We start from the raw sequence: 27,224 nt of genomic DNA, 5'->3' as shown, positions 1-27,224 counted from the left end.
ACCCATATATGTTAACTGCAATTTGTTAAAAATATTTATGAGATTATTATAAAAAGAGCAAATAAACAATTTAACCTATCTAAACACATGGTTATGACAAATTTGAACAAATAAGTGAAGTTCTTCATTTTTTTATATATTGTGATAAACATTTTCAGAAGACTTGTAGAGCACTTTGCTGTTTGCCAGGTGCTTGACATATCTTTAAATTTTTATCATAGTCCAGAAAAATATGCAATGGAAACTATTTGCTTATCTACTTCAAAACAGTTCAAATTAACTTTTCAGATTGAGATTAATATAGACCAGATTCAAGGGAATTAAATGGTATATATCCTGATTTCTGTCATTGTTAATTTTGTGTTTTAATCATTCTGGAAGTATTTTGATACTTAAAGTCAAACATTGTTTTTGGTAATGACATTGGCTAGGTTAAGTCATTTAAGTAATCGTTGCTGATTAGCAAAGTGTGTGGTTTTCAGAGTCACTGGGAACAGACAGGCTATTTGTAAAATGGAACTTGGGTCAGTTGGGTCATACTCTACAACAGGGTATTTTAACCTTGGCACTGCTGATGTTTGGGTTGGATAATTCTTTTGGGGGCTCATCTTTTGTGTTGTAGGATTTAGCAACATCCCCAGGTTCTACATAAAAAATTGCTGTTGGCACCCCTCCCCCCATGGCAGCCCCAGTGACACCAGATGCCAAATGTCTCCTCGAGGACAGCGTCACCCACAGTTGAGAACCACTGTTCTGCTGAGTCAGGCCGTGTTGTAGGGGGAAAATTATCAAAAAGAAAGGCTAACGTTCATGTTAAGTACATTTGGGTTATGGAATATGTGTGTATTCATATTTAAAGTACACTTTGACTAATGTACTTCTTTAAACTCTTGCCATAGACTTCTCAGATTTGAAATCTTAAGACAGCTTTATTATCTTTGAATGCTGTGTATTAGTAAGTAATGAAGAAAAAGATAAAAATTTGTTTCTTACAAAGCTAAATGTTTTATAAATTCAATAGAAAAATCCATTTGTTAACCCTGAACAGTTAATTTCAGGCAAGACTGTGTAGCTAATAGTAACTTTATTGAAAAATAAAAACAAAACTAAATTACCACACACACACAAAAAAAATGAGGTTTCTGTTAATTTTCACCCTGCCCAGAACTGTGCTTGCAGATTGTCTTCATTTACTAATGCCAGGGCAGGCTCTAGACCCAAGATGAGCTGATGCAACAAGTCCCTTTCCCTGGCATTCAGATGTCTTCCTGGCTGGCCTGGCCTGGAACAAGTAAGTTCCAACCTGCTCTGACACTATTTCCCACTCCAAAGAACAGGAAAGCTCAGGGTACAAAGACGAGAATGGGACCTCCACATGAGCTTCCAGGATGAGAAATGGACTGGATCCAGTCCATTCCTGAGGCCCAGCTGCAGCCCTGTCCTCGGCTTCCCTGCATCCTAGTTTTAAGCCGACTTCCAGAGCCTTCTATTACTCATGACCAAATATCCTTGCCAATTCACATTTCATGCATATTGCAGCTTGTAGTCAGGTTGGGGCATCTGCCCCCTTGAATGGGTGTGCAGTAGGTCCTTTCCAGAAACCAGGGCAGAACTTCCTCTCCAGGTGATCCCCAAGGGCCTCCATCCTGCCCACCTCACCTTTTGAGCTCCTCTTTGCCTGTGTGCTGCCAGCTTCGGGACAGTGGTGGGATGGCAGGGCTGCCAAGTGCACAGGTTCTTAAAAGAACAGTGCTCAGGGCCGCTGAGAATGGGCAGCGCTGGGGTAATGGATGTTACATCCTGAGAACTCCTTTAGGGAAGGGACTGTTTTCTTCCCGGTACCAGCATCTGGCACAGGGTGGAAACTTGATATTAAATAAGTGAACGAAGGAATGAATGAGTGAATTGGTATATGAATTGGAGTCAGTAAGGGGCTGGCTGTGGCTGACTTACATATAAAGCAGCCAGAGATCTTGCATTAGATTCTATCCCAGATCCCAAATCCTGTCACATGTGGATGACTGTCCTCCCTCAACCCAGCGTCTGCTCCAAGGGGGTATCAGTGCTGCCCAGTGAGTGAAATGGTGAGGGAGGGGGCAGAAGTGGGAGACTCATTCCTGTGTGCACAAAATTAGGCTAAAGCGATGGGAGTTTGAGGGGGTTAAAAAAAACACTAGAAGTTATACTCTATCTAAATGAGTGAGTCAGTTCCATGAATCAATTACTCAAGAGATACTGGTTGGCGCCAGGACCTGTTCCAGCCCAGGGTACCCCACCCCTTGGCTTATGATGATATAGGATGCAGGCGTGTGACTGCAATTTATACATTATCAACAGTCTGTTTTTCCCCTTACTGCCTCTTTAAGTGGGTTAGGAGAAGAAGGTGAGGATCCCAAGGCAAGAATGCCTCAGAGTACACTGTCCTGGTGGGAAAAACCATCAGCAAGGGGTGGGAGGCCCCTCTCCAGGAGCCGGTCCCTCCAGGGTGAGTCCCATCCATTCTTGGGTGTTGCTCGACATATCCCACCCCACTCCAAGCCTTGGCTTCTCTGGACACTAAATGGATGTCGTGGAAGCCAGATTCCAACAGGGGCTCAGAATCCCCCACTCCAAATCCCATCTTTGAGTTCCAGGCCCTTTCATGGGATATGCCTCCTCTAAATAGCTCTAATCCAGCCTCAAAGCCTAAACTGCAGGTTTCAATGCCTTACTTCCCCCATCCTTGGAATTTGGCCTCAGAAACTACCACCAACTCAAACTTCTAAGGAGACATTTATGATAAATGAGGTTATGCGGTTATCTAGGGAACATCTACCATTGGTCACAGTTTCTCACTGAATACGCCCCGCAACCAAGAGCAGCCCATCCTAAAGGAAGCCACGCCTTCGCAGGGAGAGCTATTTCCTAAATCTAAAGAAATTTGTGGGACTTCCCTGGCTGTCAAGTGGTTAAGACTTCACCTTCCAATGCAGGGGGTGCAGGTTTGATCCTCGGTCGGGGGGTTAGGATCCCACATGCCTCGCGGCCAAAAAACCAAATCATAAAACAGAACCAGTATTGTAACAAATTCAATAAAGACTTTAAAAATGGTCCACATCAAAAAATCTTTAAAAAAAAAAAAAAAGAAAAGAAATTTGCCTCCTTAATATGTCCTCTTACTACCCACCCTGGTTTTCCTGTTTAGGGGTAGCTACACAAAAATGGGCTCGACCCTTCTCCGTGCAGCTGCCCCTCCGATACTTGCAGACGGTGCTGGCGCCACACATCGCCCCCACCCAAGTCTCTTCTTTCCAGTCATAAACGTGAGCATAACTGAAGAAAAATATTGGACAATGCCAAGTGCACAGCAGACCAGAGCTCTAGAAGGATTTTTAAAATATTTCTTTTATATTGGGATATAGTTAATTTACAATGCTGTGTTAGTTTCAGGTGTACAGCAAAGTGATTTAGCTATACATATACATATATCTATTCTTTTTCAGATTCCCCTCCCATACAGGTCACTACGGAGTATTGAATAGCATTCCCTGTGCTATACAGTAGGTCCCTGTTGATCATCTATTTTATATATAGTAGTGTGTATATGCCAATCCCAACCTCCTAATTTATCCCTACTCCCACCTTTCCCCTTTGGTAACCATAAGTTTGTTTTCTAAGTCTGTGAGTCTGTTTCTGTTTTGTAAATAACATTTTTTTAGATTCCACATATAAGTGATATCATATATTTGTCTTTGTCTGACTTACTTCACTTAGTATGATGATGTCTAGATCCATCCATGTTGCTGCAAATGGCATTATTTCATTCTTTTTTATAGCTGAGCAATATTCCATTGTATATATGTACCACATCTTCTAGAAGGATTTTTTTGAGTGAATCTGTGGTGGGCTGGAGTTGTCATGAGCATCTTGCAGGAGGAGAAATCATCCCAGCTGGCTTTGAAGAAGAGGGACTATGGCTGAGGGAGAAGAAATGGCATCCGCAGAGATGGGTCCAGCTCAGATAAAGGCACTTGTTCAGTGTACTTATCTTGTGTAGTCACCTTACTCTTCCTTAGTATAAAATAATACATTTCCTGTAAGAACTTTAGAAAATGCAGATGAGCAAAGGAAGGAAAATAAAAATACCTTTAATTCTACTACCACCCAGAGATAATTCCATGAATATTTTCACATATATCCTTCAGACTTTTTTCTCTACGTGTGTATGTGTTTTAACGAGCCTGTACCGTACATAGTTTGTGCCATGCTTCTTAGTTCCCCGACCAGTTCCCTTAGCAGTGAAAGCGCGGGGTCCTAACCACTGCTGGACCTCCAGGGAATTCCCCATGCTTCTTTTCATTTAACAAAATATGGTGACTCTTTACCAGGCCACAAAACAGTTTTCTCCAGGGTTATTTTGAAGGCTGCATTCGCCTTGCATTGGATGGACTTACCATTATGCATTTAACCAAACCCCTATTGTCAGACATGGATGCTGTTCTCTTTTACTTTTATTCTTTTTACTGTTAGAAATGATATCTGGATGTTCCCAAGTTCTTCAATAATCCAGATGTCAGGGGCTTCCCTGGTGGCGCAGTGGTTAAGAATCCATCTGCCAATGCAGGGGACACAGGTTCAAGCCCTGGTCCGGGAAGATCCCACATGCCGTGGAGCAACTAAGCCCGTGTGCCACAACTACCGAGCCTGCGCTCTAGAGCCCACGAGCCACAACTACCGAGCCTGTGTGCCACAACTACTGAAGCCCGCGCGCCTAGAGCCCGTGCTCCAAAACAAGAGAAGCCACCGCAATGAGAAGCCCACGCACTGTAACAAAGAGTAGCCCCCGCTCGCCACAACTAGAGAAAGCCCACGCGCAGCAACAAAGACCCAATGCAGCCTAAATAAATAAATAAATAAAAATAATCCAGGTGTCTTCCTTGTCATTAATAGTCCCACAATCATAGTTCCTCATGACTATGGGGGGCCTAGTTCTTTCATAGGTTCCTTCCTCCAGGTGCTTCTGAGTGTCCCCAAGGAAGACCTCGTGTTCCACAGACCCAGACAAGCTGGGTTGCAGCTTGTCCTCTCGGCCAGCCAGCCCAGCTTGCTCCAGCGACTGCACCTCTCCCGACGGGCCCTTCTTGGCATTTTGTAACCTCTCTGGCCCTGATCGCCCCACGCCCCTTTGTCCCAAAAGTCATCAAAGGCCCCACATCCATCATAGTCCATTCAGGAACACAGAAACCTATTGAGTCTTTCAAACCAAGAGACTCTCACAAAGGGGAACTGGTTACCCAGGTGATGGAAGAGCTGAGAATCCAATCATGGATGGGAAGCAGCCCAGAGAGTCACCACAGCAGGCAGCTGCTCTGTCCTTTGAGCTAAAGGGGAAAATAGGAGGAGATGTTGTTATCAGAGCCCAGGCCACCTGACAGAGAAATGGTGGCAGCTGCCTGGCTGGAGGCAGCTGCAGCTCCAGAGGAGACACAGCCATTGCAGGGGATGCCACTCAGAGCTGAGGAAGAAGGGGAGAAATACCCTGACTTCTCTCCTCCAGCTCGCTGGCCGTCCTCCAGTGCCTCCCATTGGCTGGACCTAACAGGAAACCATTGACAAAGGAGCCTGGGAAATGTAGTTTCCTGCAATTAATAGGAAAGGACTGGCACAATATCATACCTTAATTCCCCCAAAGCACAGCTCAAATGTGGCTGTGCTGTCAAACAAACTTTGCCAAAGACTCAGAGATGACAGAAAACAATTAACAACACAGAAAAAAAAACCCTTAAATACAGATCCCTGGATATCACGGCCTACTACATCCCAAAGCCAAGCCCTCTAGAGCCTCCCTTAGGGTCTGCCTGTCCTGCTATAGGACTCAGCCTGCTGTTGTGTGGCTGGGGCCGACCAGACTCTCCCCAGAGGCAGCGATCTCTGATCATGTCTACCCTAACCAGAGTCCAGGCCCCTTCAATCTTCTCTTGAGGCCCAGCAAGAAGAGGAAAATCATTTCCTAAACACCCATCCCAGTGGATTTCATGTTATCCCTATAGATACACCTCCACATGGTGGAACAGCTTGGGTGAGCAGTTTGAGCCTTCATTGTCCCAAACCAAAGGCCCACTCCTGAATTTTGCCCCCATCTCTAGCACAGTAGTAAGAGTCACCGAAATCTCTGATCCATTTTTTCCTAACGTTTGCAGTTCCCAGACCCCAAAGGCTCCGTGTAGGAGTGCCTGGACTTCTCACCCCCAGCAGCCTCTCTAGGAGGAATGCTATCCCCAAGCCCAGCATCCAGCGTGGCGGACCTGCTTTAATACGTGGCATAAGCAGGGGCAGCAGACACCCTATATCTCCTCCTGCCAGAACAAAGCCGAGGAGTCTAGCTCTTCCTCTGCCACCAGGAACATTCCGGAACATATTTTCTGCTCCTTCATCTGCTCCAGTTGTTTTCCTCAGGGTGAATCCCTGAGGATGGAATCAGTGAGGCAAAAGGTATTTGTAAGTTGCAGGCTTCTGATACCCGGTGCCAAGCTGCTCTCTAATAAGGCTGTATGTTGTGGATTATTTTTACGTTTTCTGCCTCTCAGTTCCCTAATAAAGCACTGAAGAATCTTGGGATGAATCAGCCACCAGACCAGATAAACAAGCCAGTCTGTCACTGTTGCTGTTTTCTGCAACTAAGAAGGGAACTCCCTTGGATCCCGCCCAGAACCTGGAATTCCGAAGCAACGGGCCAGGTACCTTTGTACCCAGCTCCCCATGGTTCAGGTCCCACCTTTCCCTCCTTTCCCCGCCCTCGTACCTGGGTGGAGCCAGCTGCCAAGGCGCCAAAGCTTCCCAGCCCTCCCTCTGTGCTCAGTCCAGAGTGGAGACCAAAAGAGGGCTCTGTGCCGGGCCCCGATGAGGACGTTGCTGATCATCCTGACGGCCGGATCCCTGGTCGGTGAGTGCCGGTCACCCTGTGGTCAGATCTGACCCCCACCCAGGAGCCAAGGATCAGGGTCGTCTCCCCCAGAACTGCATCCAGCCCCAGCACGACCAGTTTCAATTTCTTCTCCGCTGGGCTGACCTGGGTGCCGAGTTTCCCTGGAGAAGTAGATGCCAGCTCAGTTTGCTGGGGAGGATGAGAGGGTCCCTCAGACCCTGGGTTCTTCAGAGACTCAACTGACCCTCAAGACTCTGGGGATGCAGACACCTGTCTGAACTGGGGGTGTGGATCCCCCCACTCCAGTGGATGGAGAATTAGCTTAAGGGAGTTAGACATCCTTGGACCCCTCAAATCTTTCTGGTAGAAATTGTACCTCTGTTCCTCTGCTTCTGGCTGGCACTGGCCTCACGTGGGGAGGTGAGGGAGCGTCAGGAAGGACAAAGCTTGAGTCCAGCCATTGCCTCCTTCCACGCCCCTGAGGGGGCCTCTTCCAGCCCCTCGTGCCAGACCTGAAAGAACATTTTCTCCCAGAGGGCCCAGGTCTGCTGCATTAATAGGTCTTAAAACACCAGAGCTCTTATGAAAACAGGACGAAAAGGCACAGTTTTCAAATCCAATAAAGTGGATTTTTTTGATGTATCATTATGGAGAACTTCCAGACCAATGCATGAGATCCTAGATTGTCTCTCTGCTCCCTGAGATGCTTAAAAAATTCAGGGAACTTTCTGAGGAAGTGAAAGCATAGTCCTGACTGAAGAACGGGGAGGGCTGGCCTCTGCAAGACCCCTTCTACCTTAAGTGCAGGATGAAGGCCATAAGGGGCCACAGCTGTGCCCTGCAGGTGCTGACCAGATCCACAGCGCTTCTAGCTGCCACCCTGGCTCTCCAGTCCGTCCTCCCCCTGGCATCAAACAGAACATTCACAGCACACTGGACTCATTGTGATCTAGGGAGACTTGATGCATCTCCCAAGAGACCTCAGACATGTCTCTCCAGACCCTCACCCATTCCGGTTGGAAGACTTAGAGGCTCTTGGCCCTTTACAATGTGGGACACAGGGGAAACAGCCCTTAGGAGGTTGTTAGGAGTCAGTAAGGTCACTCTGGAGCCCCAGGTGCCTTCACCCCTGGCATTCTTAGGCTGATTCCAGAACATGTTTGAACTGATTTTGTTTGTTTGTTTGTCCTTAGCCTCCCAACTGGTTGACATAGACTTGTTTTATTCAAGCAAATGAGAAAACTTCCTTTGATCACATCTCCCAGGCTGTCAGTTTCTAGACAATACACATCTCCCCACGATTTCACAATGTAGACTTTCACCCAGGAAGTGCAGAACCGACTTGGGCTGAGGAACCGGTGTTGGATTTGAGGAGGAAAAGGAATGAGTAGGCGAGAGGAGACAGAAGATCTTGTTAGCCCTCAACACCTCCTCAAAGAGAGGGGCCAGCCAAGGTCCACTCACACGACTTCAGGAAGCCAACTTGAGTTCCCTCCTGAAAAGTGGTGCCAACCTCCACCCAACCTGGGCCCTTCACCTCCCGAGCATGTCCCAACCTCAGCCACTTACCTCCTCCAAACCCACATGGCCCCCCCAGGATACTGACCCTAACCAGCAACCTTCCCACTGCAGACCCTAGCCAAGCCCACCCCCAGACACACCCTGGCCTTCTCTCAAATCCCACCCTCTCTCTTGCCTGCCCTTGACCTCACCACCTCGCCCAAAGCCACCATTGAGCTCTGACTTCAAGTGGACTCCCTCCCTCAACTTAAGACCCAGCCCTGAACCCATGTCCCTCCCTCCAGAACAGACCCCAATTCTGCCCAGACTCGGGTCCAAACAAGATACCAGCCACAACTTGAGGCTGGACAGCACATCCATCACATTGGCTAGAGGCAGAAGGAACCCCCTGGTCCCCTAGGCCCCATTCTGGGGGCTCCAGGAAGCCTGGAACACAAAGAGTTCTGCAGCTGCTGGGCCTGATCAACCCAGATTCAAAGAGGAATGTGGCCTTAGATTTAACAGGTGGATGCACAGCAGGGTTGGACTGTCCTAATATACTTCCCCTTCCCCACAAATGCCTCCCTTACAGAAATACTGTATGCAGACTTGGAGTGGAGGGGTAAATAACCCTTCACTCCCTCACACTCCGGACGTGCTGGCGCTCATGATCATGGGGGGGTGGGGGAAGGGAGGTGCACACACATCATATCAAAGACACGTGTACCCTCAGACCTCAAGGCCTTGACTCAACCGGATCTGCACCTGTTTATTTCCCACCCCAGCCAACCTCTGAGCACGCGCAGAGGCAGCTGCCGGCTCTGGCCGCCATTCTCCTGCGCTCTCTTCCTTTCCACAGACCGAGCTAGGAGGGCTGAGAGAAGAGATTTGTAAGTCAAGGGCTCTCATTTACAGTGAAGATTGCTTCGGGGGCAGTGCCCCCTCCCGGCTCCTCTTCTTGGGACTCTGGCCTTTGCTGCCCCTTCCTTGCCCCATTGTATCCACCCCACAAGCAGCCTAGCGCTGTGATGGGCATTGCAGGCCGCCTCTCTGAGCCTCAGTTTTTCTCATCCATTCAATGGGCATAATGATAGTACCTGCCTCATCAGGTTGTCAGGAGGATTTGATAAGGAGACTTAGCCCAGTGCCCGGCACTTTACGTGCATTTCAGACATGTCAGCTGCTGCTGTGGTCATTATTGTTTATCTTTAGGTAAGTCCAGTTATTCCCATTTTAGAGCTGAAGAAATTGAAGTTCTGGTTGCTTAAACAGCTTCCCCAAGGTCACGCTGCCCATATGTAACCTCAGTCAGAATCCACCTCCTACGATATCCGTGTGGCTGGGGAAGGCGCCTTTGCCCTCCTCAGAAGGCATGTGGTGGGTGGGCAGGGATTGGTTCGAGCAGCAGAGAAGCAGGAATTCACAGACATCTTCTCCACCCTTGTCTGAAATTACTGACTCTGGGCAAGTTACTTCTTAGACAGTCAACGTTTAGTTGAATACCTCTAAAATATTCCACTGGTGAGGACACTAACTTCAGACGGTGCTGAGAAATGAATGAACACCACAGCCCGTGTTGGCAAGGATATGGAATCATTGCACCACTCGAACTTTGCTGGTGGGAATAGGAGATGGTGCAGTCACCGCTTTGGAAAACAGTTGGGCAGGTCTTCAAAAAGTTCAGCATAGGATCACCGTACGACCCAGAAATCCCACTCCTAGCTGTATACCCAAGAGAACTGAAAACACGTGTCCACTTAAAAACTTGTGCACATATGTTCACAGCAGCATTATTCAAAATAGCCAAAAAGTGGAAACAACCCAAATGTCCATCAACTGATGAGAAGATAAACAGAATGTGGTCTCTCCACGCAGTGGAATATGATTCAGCCATAAGAAGGAAATAAGTACCAATTCATGCTGTAATATGGATGAGCCTTGAAAACATGATGCTAAATGAAAGAAGCCAGACACAAAAGGCCACATACTGGATCCCTCTATTTACAGGAAATGTCCAAATAGGCAAATCCATCGAGAAAGCAGATTTTTGGTTGCTGAGGCTGGGAGGAGGGGAGGGATGGGAGTACTGCTCGTGGATACAAGTTTTCTTTGTGGGCGAAGAACACATCCTGGGACTAAGTTAGCGGCAACCGTTGCACAATTTTGTGAATATATTAGGAAACCACAGAATTGTATGCTTTAAAGTGGTGCATTTCATGGAATGAGAGTCATAGCTCAATACCAAGGAAAAAAGAAGTGAAGGGGAGCGGGGCTGGTCAGTTAGCACAGTCTCCGCTGAGTGAGTGCCGGCTCGCCCCTCGGGGGCAGCTTGCTAGGGGGCTGGGGCAGAGTCTTTGCGCCCTTCTTCTCACCCTGCTTCCACTTCCTGCAGCTCACATCGCTGAGGACACCTCAGATCTTCTTCAGCACGTGAAATTCCAGTCCAGCAACTTCGAAAACATCCTGACGTGGGACAGCAGGCCGGAGAGTGCCCCAGACACCGTCTACAGTGTGCAGTATAAGACGTAGGCATCCCTCCAACACAACCCCTTTTGACTCTGCTCTGGAACCAACCCCTCCAAGAAAACCCTTCCTTCTTCCTATGTCCCCACGCCCCCCACCCGGACTGGTGTCACACAGCAGCCCTCTCCCAGACATAGCTTTGCTCCTTTATGTTTCTTCTGCAGGGGGAGGTTAGAATAATGGTTACAAGCACGGGCTCTGGGGGCAGACGCCAGCTCTCTCCCTATAACTCTGGGCGGTTGGGTAACCTCACCAAGCCTCCATTTCCTCATCCATGAAGTAAAGTTAGCAACAGTACCTTCCTCATAGGGTTGTTAGGTAGGTTCAATGAGACAGTCATTAGCACGTGTGCCTGGCAAACAACAAGCTCCCAATCATTGCTTTATATTGGGTTAGACTGGGTCAACAAAAAGTCGTGCCCACCCCCTCCCGGGCCCCCACCCCGCCCCGTTCCTGCTCGTCTCCTCTCCCAGGCAGGAGAGGAGGGTACATGGGCTCAGGAGTCTGCAAACCTGGGTTCCATTCCTGGTCCTGCCACTTCATCCTGTGGCAAGGCACTTGCCCTCTCCGAGGCCCAGGTCCCTCATCTGTCAGTGGGGCTAACGGTGCCCAGAGCGTGAACTCAGGCTGGCTGGCCTCACATCCTGCTTCCCTGTATGCATGCTTCAGACACCTGGGCAAATTTCACTTCCTTAACCCCCAGCTCCCCTACTTGAAAAGGAGGGAGAATAATGTATGAACCTCACAGCACCGTTGTGAGGATCATCCGCATAAAGGGCCTGGGTTCACGTGCTAAGTAAATATTCGATATCGTTACCATTATTAATAAACGACAGGCTTGGTGCCAAGCCTGTTCATGAAAGGTGTGCTCTGGCCCCTCCCTTGCCCACAGTTACGGAGAGACAGAGTGGCAGGTGAAGGAGGGCTGCCAGCGGATCACCCGGAAATCCTGCAACCTTACCGTGGAGACAGGCAACCTTACGGATCTCTACTACGCCCGGGTCACCGCCATCGATGCGGGAGGCCGGTCCGCCACCAAGATGACCGACCGGTTCAGCTCACTGCAGCACAGTGAGTGCCAGCCCCTCATTGCACGGGGTGCGGGACGGGAAAAGGATGGCCTCTTCCCCTCCGGAGTGGGTGGAGGGCCCAGAAGGGCTCTGCCTCCCAGGGCCAGTTAGGGATGTGGCTTTTTAGGGAAGGCGCCCTCAACCGGATGGCATCCCCAGTGTGGTGGTTCATCTTTCTCCATCTCCATCCCCACCTGCCTAGTTCAGACCACCTTAATCTTGCCACTTGAGTGCAACCAAGGCCCCCCTAACTCGGCCCTCCTACTCCTGCCTTGACTCTTTTCCGATCCTCGGTCTTGGTCTCGGCTTCGACATCACCTCCTAAGTGAGCATCCCCACCGCCAGCCTCAACAACCCCGTTTCACTAGGTCATCGTCTGCTATTCTCCGTCACCATAAACTGTTCACTGTCTTCAGAGCTCAGATCACAATCTGCAGTTACTGTGTTTGCTGGCACTTACATCATCTGCCTCCCTTACTGAAAGTGAGCTCCATGAGGGCGTGTGTGGCAGTGGAACCCACTGGGTTCCCAGCCCTTAGCGTAGTGCCTGGCACATAGGAGACGCTCAATACGTAGCTGATGAAGGATTGAGTGGATGGATGGATGAGTTGCCAAACTCCTCACACATGTTAAGTAGGTGATGTTCACTAACTGATTTAAAAGCCACAGGGTTTTTTAAGAAAATAAAAAATAAAGTTAAACAAGTTATTTTATATTGTTTCTTGGCTTGTTCAGTTAATGCATACTTATTGTAGAAAATTTGGAAAATATAGAAATACACAAAGAAAAATAAAAGTAGGCCCAACTAATCTGAACACTTAAACATAACCGCAGTTACTAGCAACTGTATCTACTCTTTTGTGATCTGGTTGGTTGGTTGGTTGTTTTTTATATAATGGTATCATGAACATTTGCCCATGTCATTAAATATTTTTCCACAACACGATATTTCACGGCTGCGAACATGACCCATTCTATGGAGGTACTCTAATTGACTTCCCTAATTCCTTTTTGGAGGACACTTAACTCAGCTTTTTCAATTTTATAAACAACACTGAAGTGAACATTCTTCTAGCTCAGATCTTTTTAATCTTGGAGGTCAATGGACTCTTTGAGGACTTTCTATAAATTAGCTTCAGGGGAGTGAGGTTCATGAAACCCTGAAACTGAGTGCAAGATTTTTGTATATGTACATTTTGGGGGAGAAAAGAACCATAGCATTCAATAGCATTCAAACCATAGCATTCAAATTCCCAAAGGGGTCTATAAACCAGTCAAGGTCGTTTGGTTATTTGGAAATTCCATCTTGAGAGAGGTTGAAGTTTAGGCCTGGCCTTTGAGGCTGAATCAATAATATTGGGCACCGCAAACATTGTTTGGATATGTAGTTGAACCGTCAGTCCCCAAAGCTGTCATTGCCAGTAGACTAGGGGGCAGGTGCTCCGGGAAGACTCAAGGTAGGGATGTGTGGAGGCTGGGACAAGGGTATGATCAGCCTAGAGGTCCAGGGCCCCTCTCCCTGGGCTCTTCCCACTCACCCTTGATCACCCTTTTGCCAGCCTTACACCCAAACACCAGTTGCTTCTCTTCTCACCTTTTCATTTAGCTGATGCTTTCGGAAGCATGGCTGGGGTTGTGGTGGGAGGGGGTGGAAAGCAGTCATTTCCCAAGGTCCAAGGCAGCCTCTCAGACACCCCTGGCTGATTCTAACTTTTTCATTTCTTTTTTCTCTCTCCCTTTTTCCAGCTATCATCAAACCACCTGATGTGACCTGTATCCCCAAGGTGAGATCCATCCAGATGATTGTCCATCCCACCTACACGCCCATCCACACAGGGAATGGCCACCGGCTAACCCTGGAGGACATCTTCCAGGACCTGTTCTATCACTTAAAGCTGCATATCAACCACACCTACCAAATGGTAAATGAAGGGTAAATATATGTGCCACCTTGGTCCTTCCCTGCCTCGGAAACCCATTTCCCTCTCTGCATTGCTTCAAGTAGAAAGGAGGTGTGTTATATAAATCAGTGTTTCCCAAAACATGTCTACAGCCTACCTCTTGTAGATTCACACACACAATAGCATGCTAAAGCTTCTGACAAGTCCTGCAAAGTCAAGACTCCAGTTTCAATTTGCTTAATACAACTTCTCTCGCATGTATTTGATCAGAGAAACTCCTTTTATTTTGCATTACATGTATTTTTTTCTTGCCTAATGCCTTCTAACATCCAGGGGAACAACTTCTATTAACATCCTCAGGTGTCCACTTTGGGAAACACTGGAATCAATTTCTACTGCTGCAGTTCTTTCTGCTGGTTCTCCACTTTCTGTGGGAACTGGATACAGGCAGTGTCTTAAGATCAGTAATACTGAAAGGTGGAAGGCAAAGGCATAAACTGTCAAATGTTATACATTTCTTTTTGTATTCAAAAAATAAAATATGTAGTGTTTCCCCCGGCAGTGTGTGCCACTAATTCATAATTACATTGAATGACTATTCCTGCACTCAAGGAGCTTATAATCTAATGGGTGGGGAGAGAGTTAAAACAAGAATTCAAATTCAAATTCATACAGCTATAGGTAGAGGGAAATAAGAGTGTTGTGTGGGATAGAATGGAGGCTGGGAGGGGAGAGAGGAGATGTCAGCTCAGAGAGATCTGGAAAGACCTCTAGAACAGAAAACTTTCTGGTGCTGATATCAATTTCTGAGGTGTACCAGGTAATATATGCTTATTGTGTCATTTAATCTTCATCACAAAACCTATGAGGTAGTTGCTATTATCTCCATTTTCTGAATGAGAAAACAGAGGTTCAGAGAGGGTAAGTCACTTGCTCAAGATTGTTCAGCAAATAATAGCATAGTCAAGATTCAAATCCAGCTTTGTTCCAAGCCCACATTCCTCCCCTCCCTGCTCCAATGGCCTACACTGTCCCACCACGATCAGAGAGAGAAGCAGGAACACTTAGGATATTGTTGGAAAGCACAAAACTGCCCATTTGGGCTGAAGCACAGGGACATGTAGAATAGTTTCTCAAAACATGGTCCCAAACCAATGGCATCAGAATCTCCTGCAGCCTTTGTTTAAAATGCAGGTTCTTGGGGACTTCCCTGGCGGTGCAGTGGTTAAGACTTCGCCTTCCAATGCAGGGGGTGCGAGTTCGATTCCTGGTTGGGAAGCTAAGATCCCACATGCCTCACGGCCAAAAAACAAACAAACAAAAAACCCATAAAATGCAGGTTCTTGGGCCCCCTTATAATCTGCTTCATCAAATTCTAGAGTTGCGCCCCTGGGATCTGAATTTTAGTGAACAACCCAGTGCTTCTTACTCACTCTGAAGTTTGAGAAACACTGATGGAGAGGAACAACGCTAACCCTAAGAAGCCAGGCTGGGACCATGCCGTAGAGGTCGGGAGGGCGGATGGGGGAATCTTTATTTATTTCAGTAGTCAGGGGGAGCGATTAGAGATTACAGAGCAGGGAGAGTCTTTATCACAACTAATTTTTGGCAAATATTTGGCGTTTGAATATTTTATTGTTATTGATTTACAACTTAATTCAGTTTGTGATCAGAGAACATATTCTGTATGATTTCAGTGCTTTATGGAGACTTGTTTTATGGCCCAGCATATGGGCTATCTTGGTGAATGTTCCACGTGCACTTGAAAAGAATATGTATTTTGCGGGTGTTTGGTGGAGTACTCTATAAATATCAATTAGATAAAGGTGGCTAATAGTACTATTCATATCATCTATGTCTTTCCTGATTTGGGGGAGGTCTATTGTTCTCTTAATTGCTGAGAGTATTACAATCTCCAGCTTTGATTGTGGATTTGTCTATTTTCCCTTTTAATTCTGTGCCTATCTGAAGCTTTATTATCAGACACATACACATTTATGATTGTTATAGCCTCCTGGTGAATTGACCCTTTTATCATTATGAAATTTCCCTTTTTATCACTAATAATACTCTTTTTATTGAACTCTACCTTATCTGCTGTTAATATAGTGATTCTAGCCTTCTTATATTTATAATTTTCATTGTATATCTTTTTACATCCATCTATTTTCAACCTACCTGTGCCTTTATATTTAAAGTGTATCTCTTGTAGACAGCATTCTGACAGCCTTTCCCTTTTTAAAAATTGAGATATAATTCACATACCACAAACTTCACCCCTTTAAAGTGTAGGATTCAGTGGTTTTTAGTATATTCAAGAAGTTGTCCAACCGTCACCACTATTTAATTCTCTCTATTCTATTTTCAAGTTCTCTGACTCTTCTGTCATCTCCAATCTGTTGTTAAAACCATTCAGTGGGAATTTTTACTTTAGATATTGTATTTTTCAGTTCTAAATTCTCTAATTTTTATAGTTTCTAGTTTTTATAGTCTCTAGTATTTATAGTTTATGCTACTGAAAATTCCTAGTCATTCTGTCATTATGAGCACATTTTCCTTCACTTCCTGAGCATAGTTATACCAGCCACTTTAACACTGTCTGATAATTCAAACATTTTGGTTATCTTGGGATAGGTCACCATTAACTGTCTTTTCTCCTGAATATGAATTACATTTTCTCTTTCTCTACATGTCTAAAAATTTTGGAATGCATCCTGGACATTGTGAATGATATGTTGAAAGGACTCTGGATTCTGTCATATTCCTCCAAAGAGTATTGATTTTTGTTTGTTTCTTTGTCTTAGTAGGCAGTGAATTTGGCTGAACTTCAAACTCCAAAATCTCAGTTCAGTAAAGTTCAGTTGAAACTTTAGCTGGGCTGCTTGGAGTCTACCCTGCTCATGCGTACTTCAGGCACCAGCCAGGGATTTGGGCAAAGTTTATACACAGAATTCAGGCTCTCTCTCTATGAAGCTCTCCTATCTGTGATTTCTCCCTCACTTTCCAACTTTTGTGATTGCCCTGAACTCTGTCTTCTGGTTACTCAAACCAGTAAGATTACAGGGTTTTTAATCTAGGTTTCACCCACTCCACATGGTATAAATGGGGGCCTGCCTCCAGGCTATAAGACATTAAAAAAGAGAGAGAAACTCATTCAGTGCCATTCCCTTCCTCCTGTCTCTGGTATCTGCCTGCTTTTACTTACTTTCCAATACTTATAGGTAGTTTTCATTTTGGCCAGAGTTTATAGCTGTTATTTTACGGAAGGTTGGTCCAATAGAAGCTATAAATTACTGGGAGCAGGAAGAGGAGAGATCAAATGTAGATATGAAAGAGTGATCAGGGTGGGAAGTCAGGGGGGCTATTGCAATGGTACTAGGCTGGAAACGATAAGGGCCTGAACCAGGGTGGAGGCAGTGAAAACCTGGGGAAGGAGGATTCTTGGGGCCTTGACAACTCTACTGGGGTTAATTTCAACCATATGAGTTCCACAAAACAATAAGCTGTTAAATCCATTCATGCACTTCTTCACCCACTTTCACCCCCTTCAAAAGAAAAAACAACAAATAACCCTAAACCTTGGCCACCATGTGCCTGGAAAAGAGAAGGCGTAGCTGAAACGCAAAGGACCAAAAAGAAAATTCTTAGCTTTTAAGCTCCCAAGAACATAGCTCCTGGCCCTTTAAAGAAAATTTCATGGATTATTTCAGGGTAATCAGATACAAAGGATATGAGAGGGATTTGTCAAGAATGATTTTAAGGTTTGAGCCTTGGATATTAGAACAAGAGAGACATTATTAACAGAATTAGGGAATCAAATACAGGTGCGGGTTTGGGGTTGGAAATGGGGCAGGACCCAGAGAGAGGAGATCAGGATGTTTGGACATGTCAAGTTAGAGATGCCCACAGACCGCTGTCCAGCAGGACACTGGCGGTGTGTGCCAGGAACTCCATAGCTCTTACTGAGATCAGTTTGGGGGTTATCCACACGTTGGTGATCACCAGAGCCACGGGTCCAGAAAAGATCACTAAGTGAGAAAATACGTGGAAAGAGAAGAAAGAATGGGTGAAGAGTGAAACTTGCAGAACAACACTGAGGGGCTGAAACCAGTAAAAGAGCAATCGGAGAGGTAAGAGGAGAACCAGAATGATGGAATGAGGCAGCCAAGGGAAGAGTTCAAGGTCAGAGAGGTTCGAGACATACACGAGGGCAAGAACTGAGAAGAAGCTCTAGCAGAAGGATGGGCAGATGCAAAGGAGCAAGGGCTTACTTCAGAAGCAGAGTGTTTGCAGGAGCGACAGGCATTCAACCTCACCAGAGCCTAAAGGACCAAGCGGGCTGTAGGGAGGGAAGAGTGAACAAAGGGAGCAGGGACCTGTAATATGACCCGGGCCACCAAAGCATTTTGAATAGAGGAACTTTGTAATTATATTAATTGTTTAGAAAGATCACTGTGGCACCAGGATAAATTTGGAAGTAGACAGGGACAAAACCAGAGACTGGTGACCAGTAAGGAGGCCACTGCAAGAGTCCAGGCCAAAGATATTGAGGCCCAGTTAAGGCAGAAGCAATGAGGAGGCAAGAGAGGGATGGATATTCAAAGCATTTTTGATATTTTATTTTAAAAAAGGGGGGGAAAGAGAATTGGAAGAAGGAAGAATGGTGGGGTGGTGGTGATGGTATTGTTGGTGTTGGTGATGGTGGCGATAATAACAGCAGCTAGTATTTAGAGACTGCATGCTATGTGCCAGACACTGTTCCAAGTGAAAGTGCATGAAGTTTGCATCTGATTGGATTTAGGGAGAAAGCAGAAGGTAGGGGAATGGGAATGGAGCACTGCAGACTGACCTACCAGTTTATGGTTTGGGCAGCTGGTGGTACCATTTTACTAAGCGCAGTAACCCAGGCAGAGGTGTAAGCAAGCCTCCACATAGAGGTTGGTGTTTATGAGATGTTGTTCTGTGTTCTCTGTCAAATTCAGCACCTTGGAGGGAAGCAGAGAGAATTTGAGTTCTTTGGCCTGACCCCTGACACGGAGTTCCTTGGAACCATCGTGAGTATTGTTCCAACCTGGTCCAAGAAGAGCACCCCCTACATGTGCCGAGCGAAAACGCTGCCAGGTAAGTTCAGCTGAAGCCAGAGGGAACTGGGGACTCCTGAATTCAAACCTTGACTCTGTGCTTTCCCCCCTGTAACCAAGGTGAGGCTTGGCAGTGCTCTAAAAAACCATAGAAGGATTACTAGTGTATTATTAAAGTCAATCTTTGTTTATTCATAAATGAGTTAGCTGTTGGGTTATCATAGCAAATGTTTAATCTCCACACTCCAGCCTATGTCTGAATTTCCTCTCTCTGGCAAGCTGCGTGTGTATCCTGGCAAAGCATATTCACCTTGATGTTAACTCAAGTGAGAGATCCCAGGAAATAATCTGCAGATGGGAGAGCAGAGAAGATAAAAAGATCCCTCCGTACCTTCTAAAGTCAAATAAAAATAACAGTGATTATAATAGCATTTCTGCAGTGCCAACCAGGGACCAGACACTACGAAACACAGTTCTCGTGCTTCTGTGAAGCATCTTTGTTCCACTGAGGAAACTGAGGTTCAGAGTGGTTAAGTAACTTGCCCAAGATTGCACAGGTGGTGAGGGATGGAACTAGGCCTAATTCCAGAGAACACGTTCTCACCACTGCACTACCACAGAAAGAGTTTTGAGTCATTGGCTCAGTGGGATGGTGTCCCAGCCCACTCGACTCTAGCACATTGAAACTCTACTCTCATCGTAAGCATCCTAATGTTTTTATTAGTGCTTATTTTCATAGAGATAGAAATGTAATACTCCAAGTTTAGAGGATGAAAAAAGCGATCGCATTGGACTGGATGGATTTGGAAAACAGTCTCCACCTTAGTCATCTTGTTTAGATTAATGATGTCAGTAGGTGATTTCTGTTCTGATGAATAGAAGCAAGGCAGCTGCTAGAGGCTGGGCCCGAGGGTATAACTGCAGCTTGGTAGAAACATCAGAGGTCAGGTTCTGGTCCTCAGCTTTGTTCAGAAACTCAGCTCATTGGTTTCCCCAAAAGCCCACAAGAGACTCAGTTCTCCACCCGAGTCCCAGTGCATTTGTTTTCATGGGAAGATATGCCTGGTGGAACAACAGCCAGCACTGACCTCTTGCACGGGGCATGCCCTTCCCGGGGAAAGGGCCACATGAAGACCAGAATAGAACTTGGCAATAAGAGAACTAGAAAGAGGAAACCAACTTCACAGGCACTGAGTTGGGAGTGTGTATACGATTTGTGACTCTCCCCTGGACCTTCTAGATAAATCTTGTTCATTCCTGGCCCACCCCTGCCCTCCTGCTTATTGACAACATGTGAACCACTCCACCCATATCCTTCTGTTGGTTTGTCCTTATGTGATCTAGCTCATGATATGATATCATTTTTTTCTAAGACTGTAGCTGCTTTTATATGAATCATACTTCATGGTGGCTATTTCTTGGTGACATATAGAAAGCACCTTATCCTTTATAATCAAGTATATTAATAACAATTCCTACCATTTATTAAGTACCTACTCTATTGCCAAGCACTGTGTTAAATTCTTTACATATATTATCCCATTGAATCCTTATAACAATCCTGCAAGTTGTATAGCATTATCCCCATTTTACAGAGGAGGAGTTCTGGCTCAGAGAGGTTAAGCAACTTGCCGGTGACCACACAGCTGGTCAGTGAACCTAGTTAAGTTCATCTGATCCTGAAGCCTGGGCTCTAATCACCACTTTGCAATTTTGTTTAGAGCCTGTCCCCTCTACTGCACATTTATTCCTTTTACTTCCATATCATAATGAAACGTCCTGCCCTTGACCCTGTATCCCGGGGTCTGTCTTATCCCCAGAGCCCAGAATCCCTCCTTTATCTACCTCTCAGAATGTCTTGGACCATCAACCCAGCATCTTGATGCTGGAAAGGGCTCTAGGTGTTGGTTCACCCCATCTCTTAATTTTACAGATGAGGAAACGGAGGCATCACTGTGTAGTGGCTGTGAGAATGAGCTTTGGAATTATACATGTCAATCCTGGCTTCTCCACTGAGTAGCTGTGTGACCTTGTTCAAGTCACTTAACCTCTCTGAGACTCAGCTTCATTATCTGTAAGGAGTGAACATCCATGGCCATCTGTTTGGTGGGATAACATTGGTAGAGCACCCCACACAGTGCACGGCATGTAGTAAGAGTTCAATCATCGCTGGCTACTGTTATTAATAAATGGTAGACCAGAGAGGGTCGTGCAGAAGATGAGGGTCTCATCAGTGGCTGAGCCAGACCTCTAACATCCCACATTCCAGTGTTGCTTCCATTATTTCTTCCTACTTCCCCGTGAGTGAAATGGCAGAAATGTTCCAAGTCCCTGTCCTGTCCTGGTACAGGGAGCAACAGTTTTCCAGTTACATTAGGCATGTCATGTAGAGGCATTTGGGTCCTGTCTTCTCCCTGGTGGAAGTACATGTGACAGGGGAAGTGGGAAGCTGACCCAGAGAGGCCCAAGCCACAGGGGCTGGGGGAGGAGCGAGGAGTGGGCTAGAAGTAAAGGCTCCAGCAATTCCCAGGGTTCACAGTCATTGCCAAGGTCACTGGCAACTGATGATCAACTCCCCAAGCTGAAGCCACACAGGGGCCAGGAACAGAAGGATGGTGACTTGGAGAGTCAAGACCCCCAGGTAATACAAATCTCCAGTATTAACAAAAACTCCAGCTACCTCTTCCTTACCAAGCCACTCGCCAGTCCCACTTGAATTGGTGACAGGAAGTGTGTCATGCCAAGACCTGGCTGTACCCACCCATCCCGAAGATGCAGGGCCATAAGGAGGAGGCTCAGCGTAGAGCCCTTAGCCATCCTCTCCTTTTCGTTTTCGAAGGGTGGTGCCTCCCCAGGCTCCCTCCTGAGTGAGGTCTTCCCAGCTCAGATCTTGGTAGAGTGGTGGGGAGGACAGACCCCTCCCATTGTCACATCTCCCCTCCCTTTGACTCTTTCCCCCGCCCCCACCAGGAAGGCAGGACTGTCCTTAAACCCAGGCAAGAGGGACCCTTTTCTGAGCCCCGCACTTTAGAAAGCCCCGCTCCCGCCCTGCTCTGGCCCTCCCCACAAGATGAAGAGTCCTTAGGTCCACATGGGCAGATCCCCCTGGAATCTGTGAGCTCCGAAATTCCCTGTACAGATGGCCAGAGCCTGTGTCCAGTCTCGGCAGATCTCCTCCTTGGGTCTTTCTTCCAGAGGGCAGACACTCTGTTGATGTTCAGGCCCTCGGCCCAAAGGGTGGCCAGCGGGTGGGTATTTGTAGGCGGCGTGGATGAGCTTGGCCATGAGCCCGTATCTTTGGGCGTGAGGCCCCTGGCAGTGTGGGCTGGAGCCAGGCTGGGCCTGCGGGAGCTTCCCCCTGCACCTCCACCTTTCCGCACAGCACCCCGAGGCGTCCAAGAATCAAAAGTCAAGCCTTCCGTGTTGTTATGAAAAGTATATCTGTCAAGGTGGGAGCACAGAACATATTTTACTTAACAATGTAAAAACATGATGAAATTCCGAATATTTAGACGTACGGTGGGTGGCCCTCCATTTGTGCCCTTGCCCCGGGCCCTGTAAGTACTGGGGATAGGAGAGGCCTTCCCAAGCCTGGCCCGAGAGGCAGGGGAGGAAAAGGCCCAAGTTGGCAGTACCCACACTGGCAGCCTCACCCTTCCTGTTCTGGCCTCTTGCTCACCTAGATCAGACGTGGACCTACTCCTTTTCCGGCGCCTTCCTGTTCTCCGTGGGCTTCCTGTTCGCAGGGCTCTGCTACCTGAGCTACAGATACATCACCAAGCCGCCTCTGCCTCCCAACTCCCTGGTGAGCAGGGGTCCTGGGGAGGATGGAGAGGCCGAGGGGAGGGCACGGGCCCTGGGACCCCAGCTCTCCCTCATTTCTCCCTCCAGCCTAAAGATGTGGCTGGCAGCTCCCCCGGTGTACGGAAGAGAGCTAGGGATCAGGAAGAGAAGGCACGGAATAGAAAACCCACGTGGCTTTCAAGGGGACGCACACCCTGCCTGAACGGGCAGCCCAGGTACTGCCACCTGGGATTGCAGGCCCACTGTTGCCACATCTTCACATTTTTTCCAGCGAAGTCAGAATTTCAGATTGTAATGTGAAATCTCCCATGTTTCAAATCTTGGCAACTAATTTTTTTAAACTAAGCCCTTGCAGACCATACACGTCACATCGGCGGCCCAAGTCTGGCCACCAGAGCTGCGTCTTTGTTAAAGCAGCCACGCCCGCTGCAGCGCCTGCACAGTCTGGGGCTCGCAGAGACAGCTCACGTCCATCCACCCCTCCAAGTCAAAGGCCAGATGAGCCATTTCCTGTAAAACTCTCCGGGCCTCCCCTGCCCCCCATTCTTCCCCACCGTTCTCCCCGCGCGAGGCCCTTAGGGGCCCAGAGCTGAGGAGCAGTTGAGCCACCACCTCGAGAGCATTCCCCAAGGGCACCCCAAATCCGAGTCAGCTGCTTCCAGAGTGCCCGCCTCCTAGAGAAGTCACAGCCTACCCGCTCTCCCTAGACACCCAGACTCTGGAAGCGGCCCTCAGCTAACAGGCCGGGAGCCCTGTCCCTTCACAGAGGCCCCAGCACTTAGAGGAATCCCTGGGAAGGGATACGGGGCTCACACATCTTGGAAAAGCCCCCAGATGGTCTACCCCTTCCCCTCCACCCCCAGCCCTGTGGAGGACCGCAGCACGCACGGCACCCCAGGGGAGCTTGAACGCACTCTAACGGGCAAACTGTTCTCCCTGCACAGAATGTCCAGCACGTACTGACCTTCCAGCCTCTGCAGCTCATCCAGGAGCGCATCTTAAGCCCCGTCTTTGACCTCAGTGGCCCGAGCGGCCTGGCCCAGCCTGTCCAGTACTCCCAAGTCAAGGTCTCCGGGCCCATCGCGCCTCCAGGAGCCCCACCGCAACACAGCCTGTCTGAGATCGCCTACCTTGGGCAGCCGGACCTCTCCATCCTCCAGCCCTCTGGCGGGCCACCTCTCCAGACACTCCCCCCACTGTCCTATGCCCCGCAGGCTGCCCCTGAGGGCGGGCCCCCGTCCTATGCACCTCAGGTAACCCCCAAAGCTAAACCCCCCTCCTACACTCCCCAGGCCATCTCGGAGGTCCAGACCCCTTCCTACACCCCTCAGGCCACTCCGGACAGTTGGCCTCCTTCCTACGGGATATGCGGGGAAGGCTCTGGCAGAGACCCCCCACCTATGACACTCTCTGGTCCCAAACACCTCGGAACTAAAGGTCAGCTCCAGAAAGAGGCACCAGCTGGAAGCTGCAGCTCAGGTGGCCTTTCTCTGCAGCAGGTGACCTCCTTGGCTATGGAGGACCCCCAAGAAGTAAAATCCTTCCACCAGCATCTGGGGGTTCACACGGACAGAGAACCTGACTCTGATGTCATACGCAGAGGGGAACCAAGGACACGAAGCTACGTAAAGGGCCAGCTGCCCCTCCTCTCCTCTGTCCAGATCGAGGGTCACCCCATGTCCCTCCCTTTGCAGACTCCTTCCCGCCCATGTTCCCCCACAGACAAGGGTCCAAGTCCCTGGGGCTTGCTGGAGTCCCTCGTGTGTCCCAGTGACGAGGGTCCAGCATCCGAGACTGAGGCCAAGAGCCCAGGCCCTCGGGCCCCAGACCTGGAGTCGCCCACGGAGCTGGACTCTCTGTTCAGAGGCCTGGCCCTGACGGTGCAGTGGGAGTCCTGAGCGGGAACAGGGTGGGCCTGGGGCTTTCTCCTGTCCCCACCCTCACCTCGCATCCTTGGCCGTCACTCCCGCACCCAGCGGCGCTACGCACTCTGCAGCCCAGCTCCGGGTGGAGGCCCTCGAGGAACCAGCGGAAGGAGGTTGCCGGACCCCTGCCGTGGCTGAGCTCCCTCTGGAGCAAAAAGACGTGAGAAGGGCTCCAGCCAGAGGAGTTACAGAAGTGCATCATATACAAACGAGCAAGTGCAAATGAGCACGTGCACACCAAGTTCTGCAGGGCAGGACGGACAGTCAGAGTGCAGGAGTTAATATGGGGAATCTCCCGGAGATCCAGGGCCCCGGCTCCTAATACGCTGGACACAAAGTTCTCCATGAGCCTACCTCTCTTCATTCCTGGCCACTTTCATAATCTAGTTCAGCAGAGTGAGGCCTCTGCCTCCTCTGTGGTTCCCCAAAGGTGAGAAAAGGAGCCTGAAAAAGGACCCCTCATAGCAGACTGGGCAGAACCAGAACAACCTGCACTTCTGCCAAGTCCAGAGGCAGCCTGATGGCAAGACTCCAGGGAGGGGTGCGGCCTGCGGCTCATCCCCAACCAGGGCTACTGCCTGGAATTGCACCATTTCAGCTTCATTCCTCTGCTAGAGGCTTTACCCCAAGTGAAATGCAGGTCCACCAGGGAGGGAGAACACAGAAGCCTTTTCTGTCAGCAGGAGTTTCAGACCCTATCCTGGCAGCAGGGTTTGAAAGGAACATTGGGCCATGGGGCAACTGAAGGAGACACAACTACAAACTGTACCTACTTCACAACTATGGAAACTCAGCCTTGGATTCAGCCTACCTGGGTTCAAATTCCGGACTTAGTACTTACCAGCCATGTGACTTCAAGCAAATGAATCATGGCTCAAGATCTCAGTTTCCTCATCTGTGTCATGGGGATAATAACACTGACCTCACAGGGTTGTGGTGAGGATGAAATTAGATAATGTCTGCGAAGTGTTTCATAGTGCCTGACTCATGGACAGTGCCCAATAAACAGTAGTATTTCCTGTCGTGATTTTTTAAAAATAGGACGGTACAGGAGTGACCCACTCCCCCAATTCAGCTTGATTTTGGATCGGGCATTTTCTCATGGGCTTAAATTATCCTGATTTCCTCAGGATGCTCCAGGCCGAGCTGGAGGAGCTGGACTATCTAGGAGGGGGCGAGGGAAGGGATTGCAGGAAACAGGGTCCAGGGACAAATGGAACCTTCTCCTTGAGTTCACAGGTGGAAGATGCTTTGGGGGTGACAGCAGCATTCTCAGAGGACCTTCCTCCCCGACACCCCACCAGAGGCAGCACAGGGCTACCCTGTCCTCCTGCCCTTGCACAGGGTCCTTGTCTGAGCTTTCAGCACGCTGTCACATCCTTTGTATCATTGCATCTCACGTGACCCCTATGATGAGGAGAAGGGGCTCCCCCCACAGGCCCCCACAGAGGCCGTGACACAGTTGGAGCTCAAACCTAGCGATTTTTGTCTTCATCAAGAGAAGGAACTTTCCACACCAGTTTGGATTCTTGTAGGATGAGACTCCTGAGGCATAAGGAGGGGAGGGCCCCATGGGGTCCCCGAGGGGCAAGCGCCCCCGACCCCATCCTGTCCCAAAGCCCTGTCTGAACATTTCTGAGGAACAGCATCAAAGTCCAGTTGCCCCGGTGAGACCCTTTCCGGAGCATGCAACGCCCTCCCTCCTCTGTACCCAGTACGAGTCCCCTCCTCTTCCTCACCCCTCCCCTCCCCTCCCTGCGACACAGCACCAGGGAACACTGTCCTTATCTGTTTGTAATTAATATTTAACATCTCTTCAGGGTCACTGGTTTAGACCCAATAGCTCCATAGCAGAGGGGTGGACCGCCCTCTCCAACACCCGCAAGCCCTTTCTCCTCCCGGCAGCTGCTACGTTGGCCCTAATGACTGCTCCCTTCCCCCAAACTGCAAACAAGTCTGCTTCCTGTCACTCGGGGTGAACTTGGCCAAAGGTTGACTGTCTCACCTTGTTTAGTCATGAAAAACAGCTTAACAGCTGGACTCTTCTCACCAGGTGAGTGGGCCAGGGTGTCAGAGGATTTTTTACTAAAAGCCATAAACACCTCTTCCAACTCACAAGGCCACAAAGCTCTCTAAGCTCCTTGGGGTGACAGTCGTTCCTACGGTCCATGACTCTCTGGGTCCTGTGACCCTCGTCAGGCTGGCCCTGTCCCCACCAGGCTGCATACCCCCTCAGGTCTCTGGCCTCCCAGGCAGGCAGCTCAGGCTACCAGCTAGGGGACAGCGTGTCCAAGGCCCCGGAGCTGGGCTGGGACGTTAGCATTCCTGAGGGTCCTAGGCTTTGACTCCACCACCAGGACTCTCCACAGCCTGGCCCCACGCAGTCCAGAGAAAGGTGAGTCTGCGAGGTGTCATCTGCCTCTAAGGCAGGCAGAGTCCAGCCCAGGAGCAAACGAATAGTAGTCCAGCAGTGGCTGCACGAGGAGAAGTAAGAGGAGGAGGAACTCAGCCCCGCT

The 27,224-nt window shown here is 48.6% G+C and overlaps 1 protein-coding gene across 1 annotated transcript; it reads left to right on the top strand.

Annotated features, from left to right (window-relative positions):
- Positions 1 to 6,850: 6,850 nt before the first annotated feature.
- On the top strand, positions 6,851 to 25,727 carry IL22RA1 (interleukin 22 receptor subunit alpha 1). The gene is made up of 7 exons (XM_059895703.1): positions 6,851 to 6,922; positions 10,797 to 10,929; positions 11,820 to 11,998; positions 13,744 to 13,919; positions 18,881 to 19,019; positions 22,663 to 22,784; positions 23,728 to 25,727. The coding sequence occupies exons 1-7, from the start codon at positions 6,880 to 6,882 to the stop codon at positions 24,679 to 24,681; spliced, it is 1,746 nt and encodes a 581-aa protein (XP_059751686.1). The 5' UTR covers positions 6,851 to 6,879; the 3' UTR covers positions 24,682 to 25,727.
- Positions 25,728 to 27,224: the final 1,497 nt, after the last annotated feature.

The sequence above is a fragment of the Balaenoptera ricei genome, chromosome 1 (genome assembly GCF_028023285.1).
Source record: "Balaenoptera ricei isolate mBalRic1 chromosome 1, mBalRic1.hap2, whole genome shotgun sequence".
NCBI classification, from domain to species: Eukaryota; Metazoa; Chordata; class Mammalia; order Artiodactyla; family Balaenopteridae; genus Balaenoptera; species Balaenoptera ricei.
The sequence above is the reverse complement of the archived record's forward strand: the minus strand, read 5'-3'. Positions and strand labels throughout refer to the sequence as shown.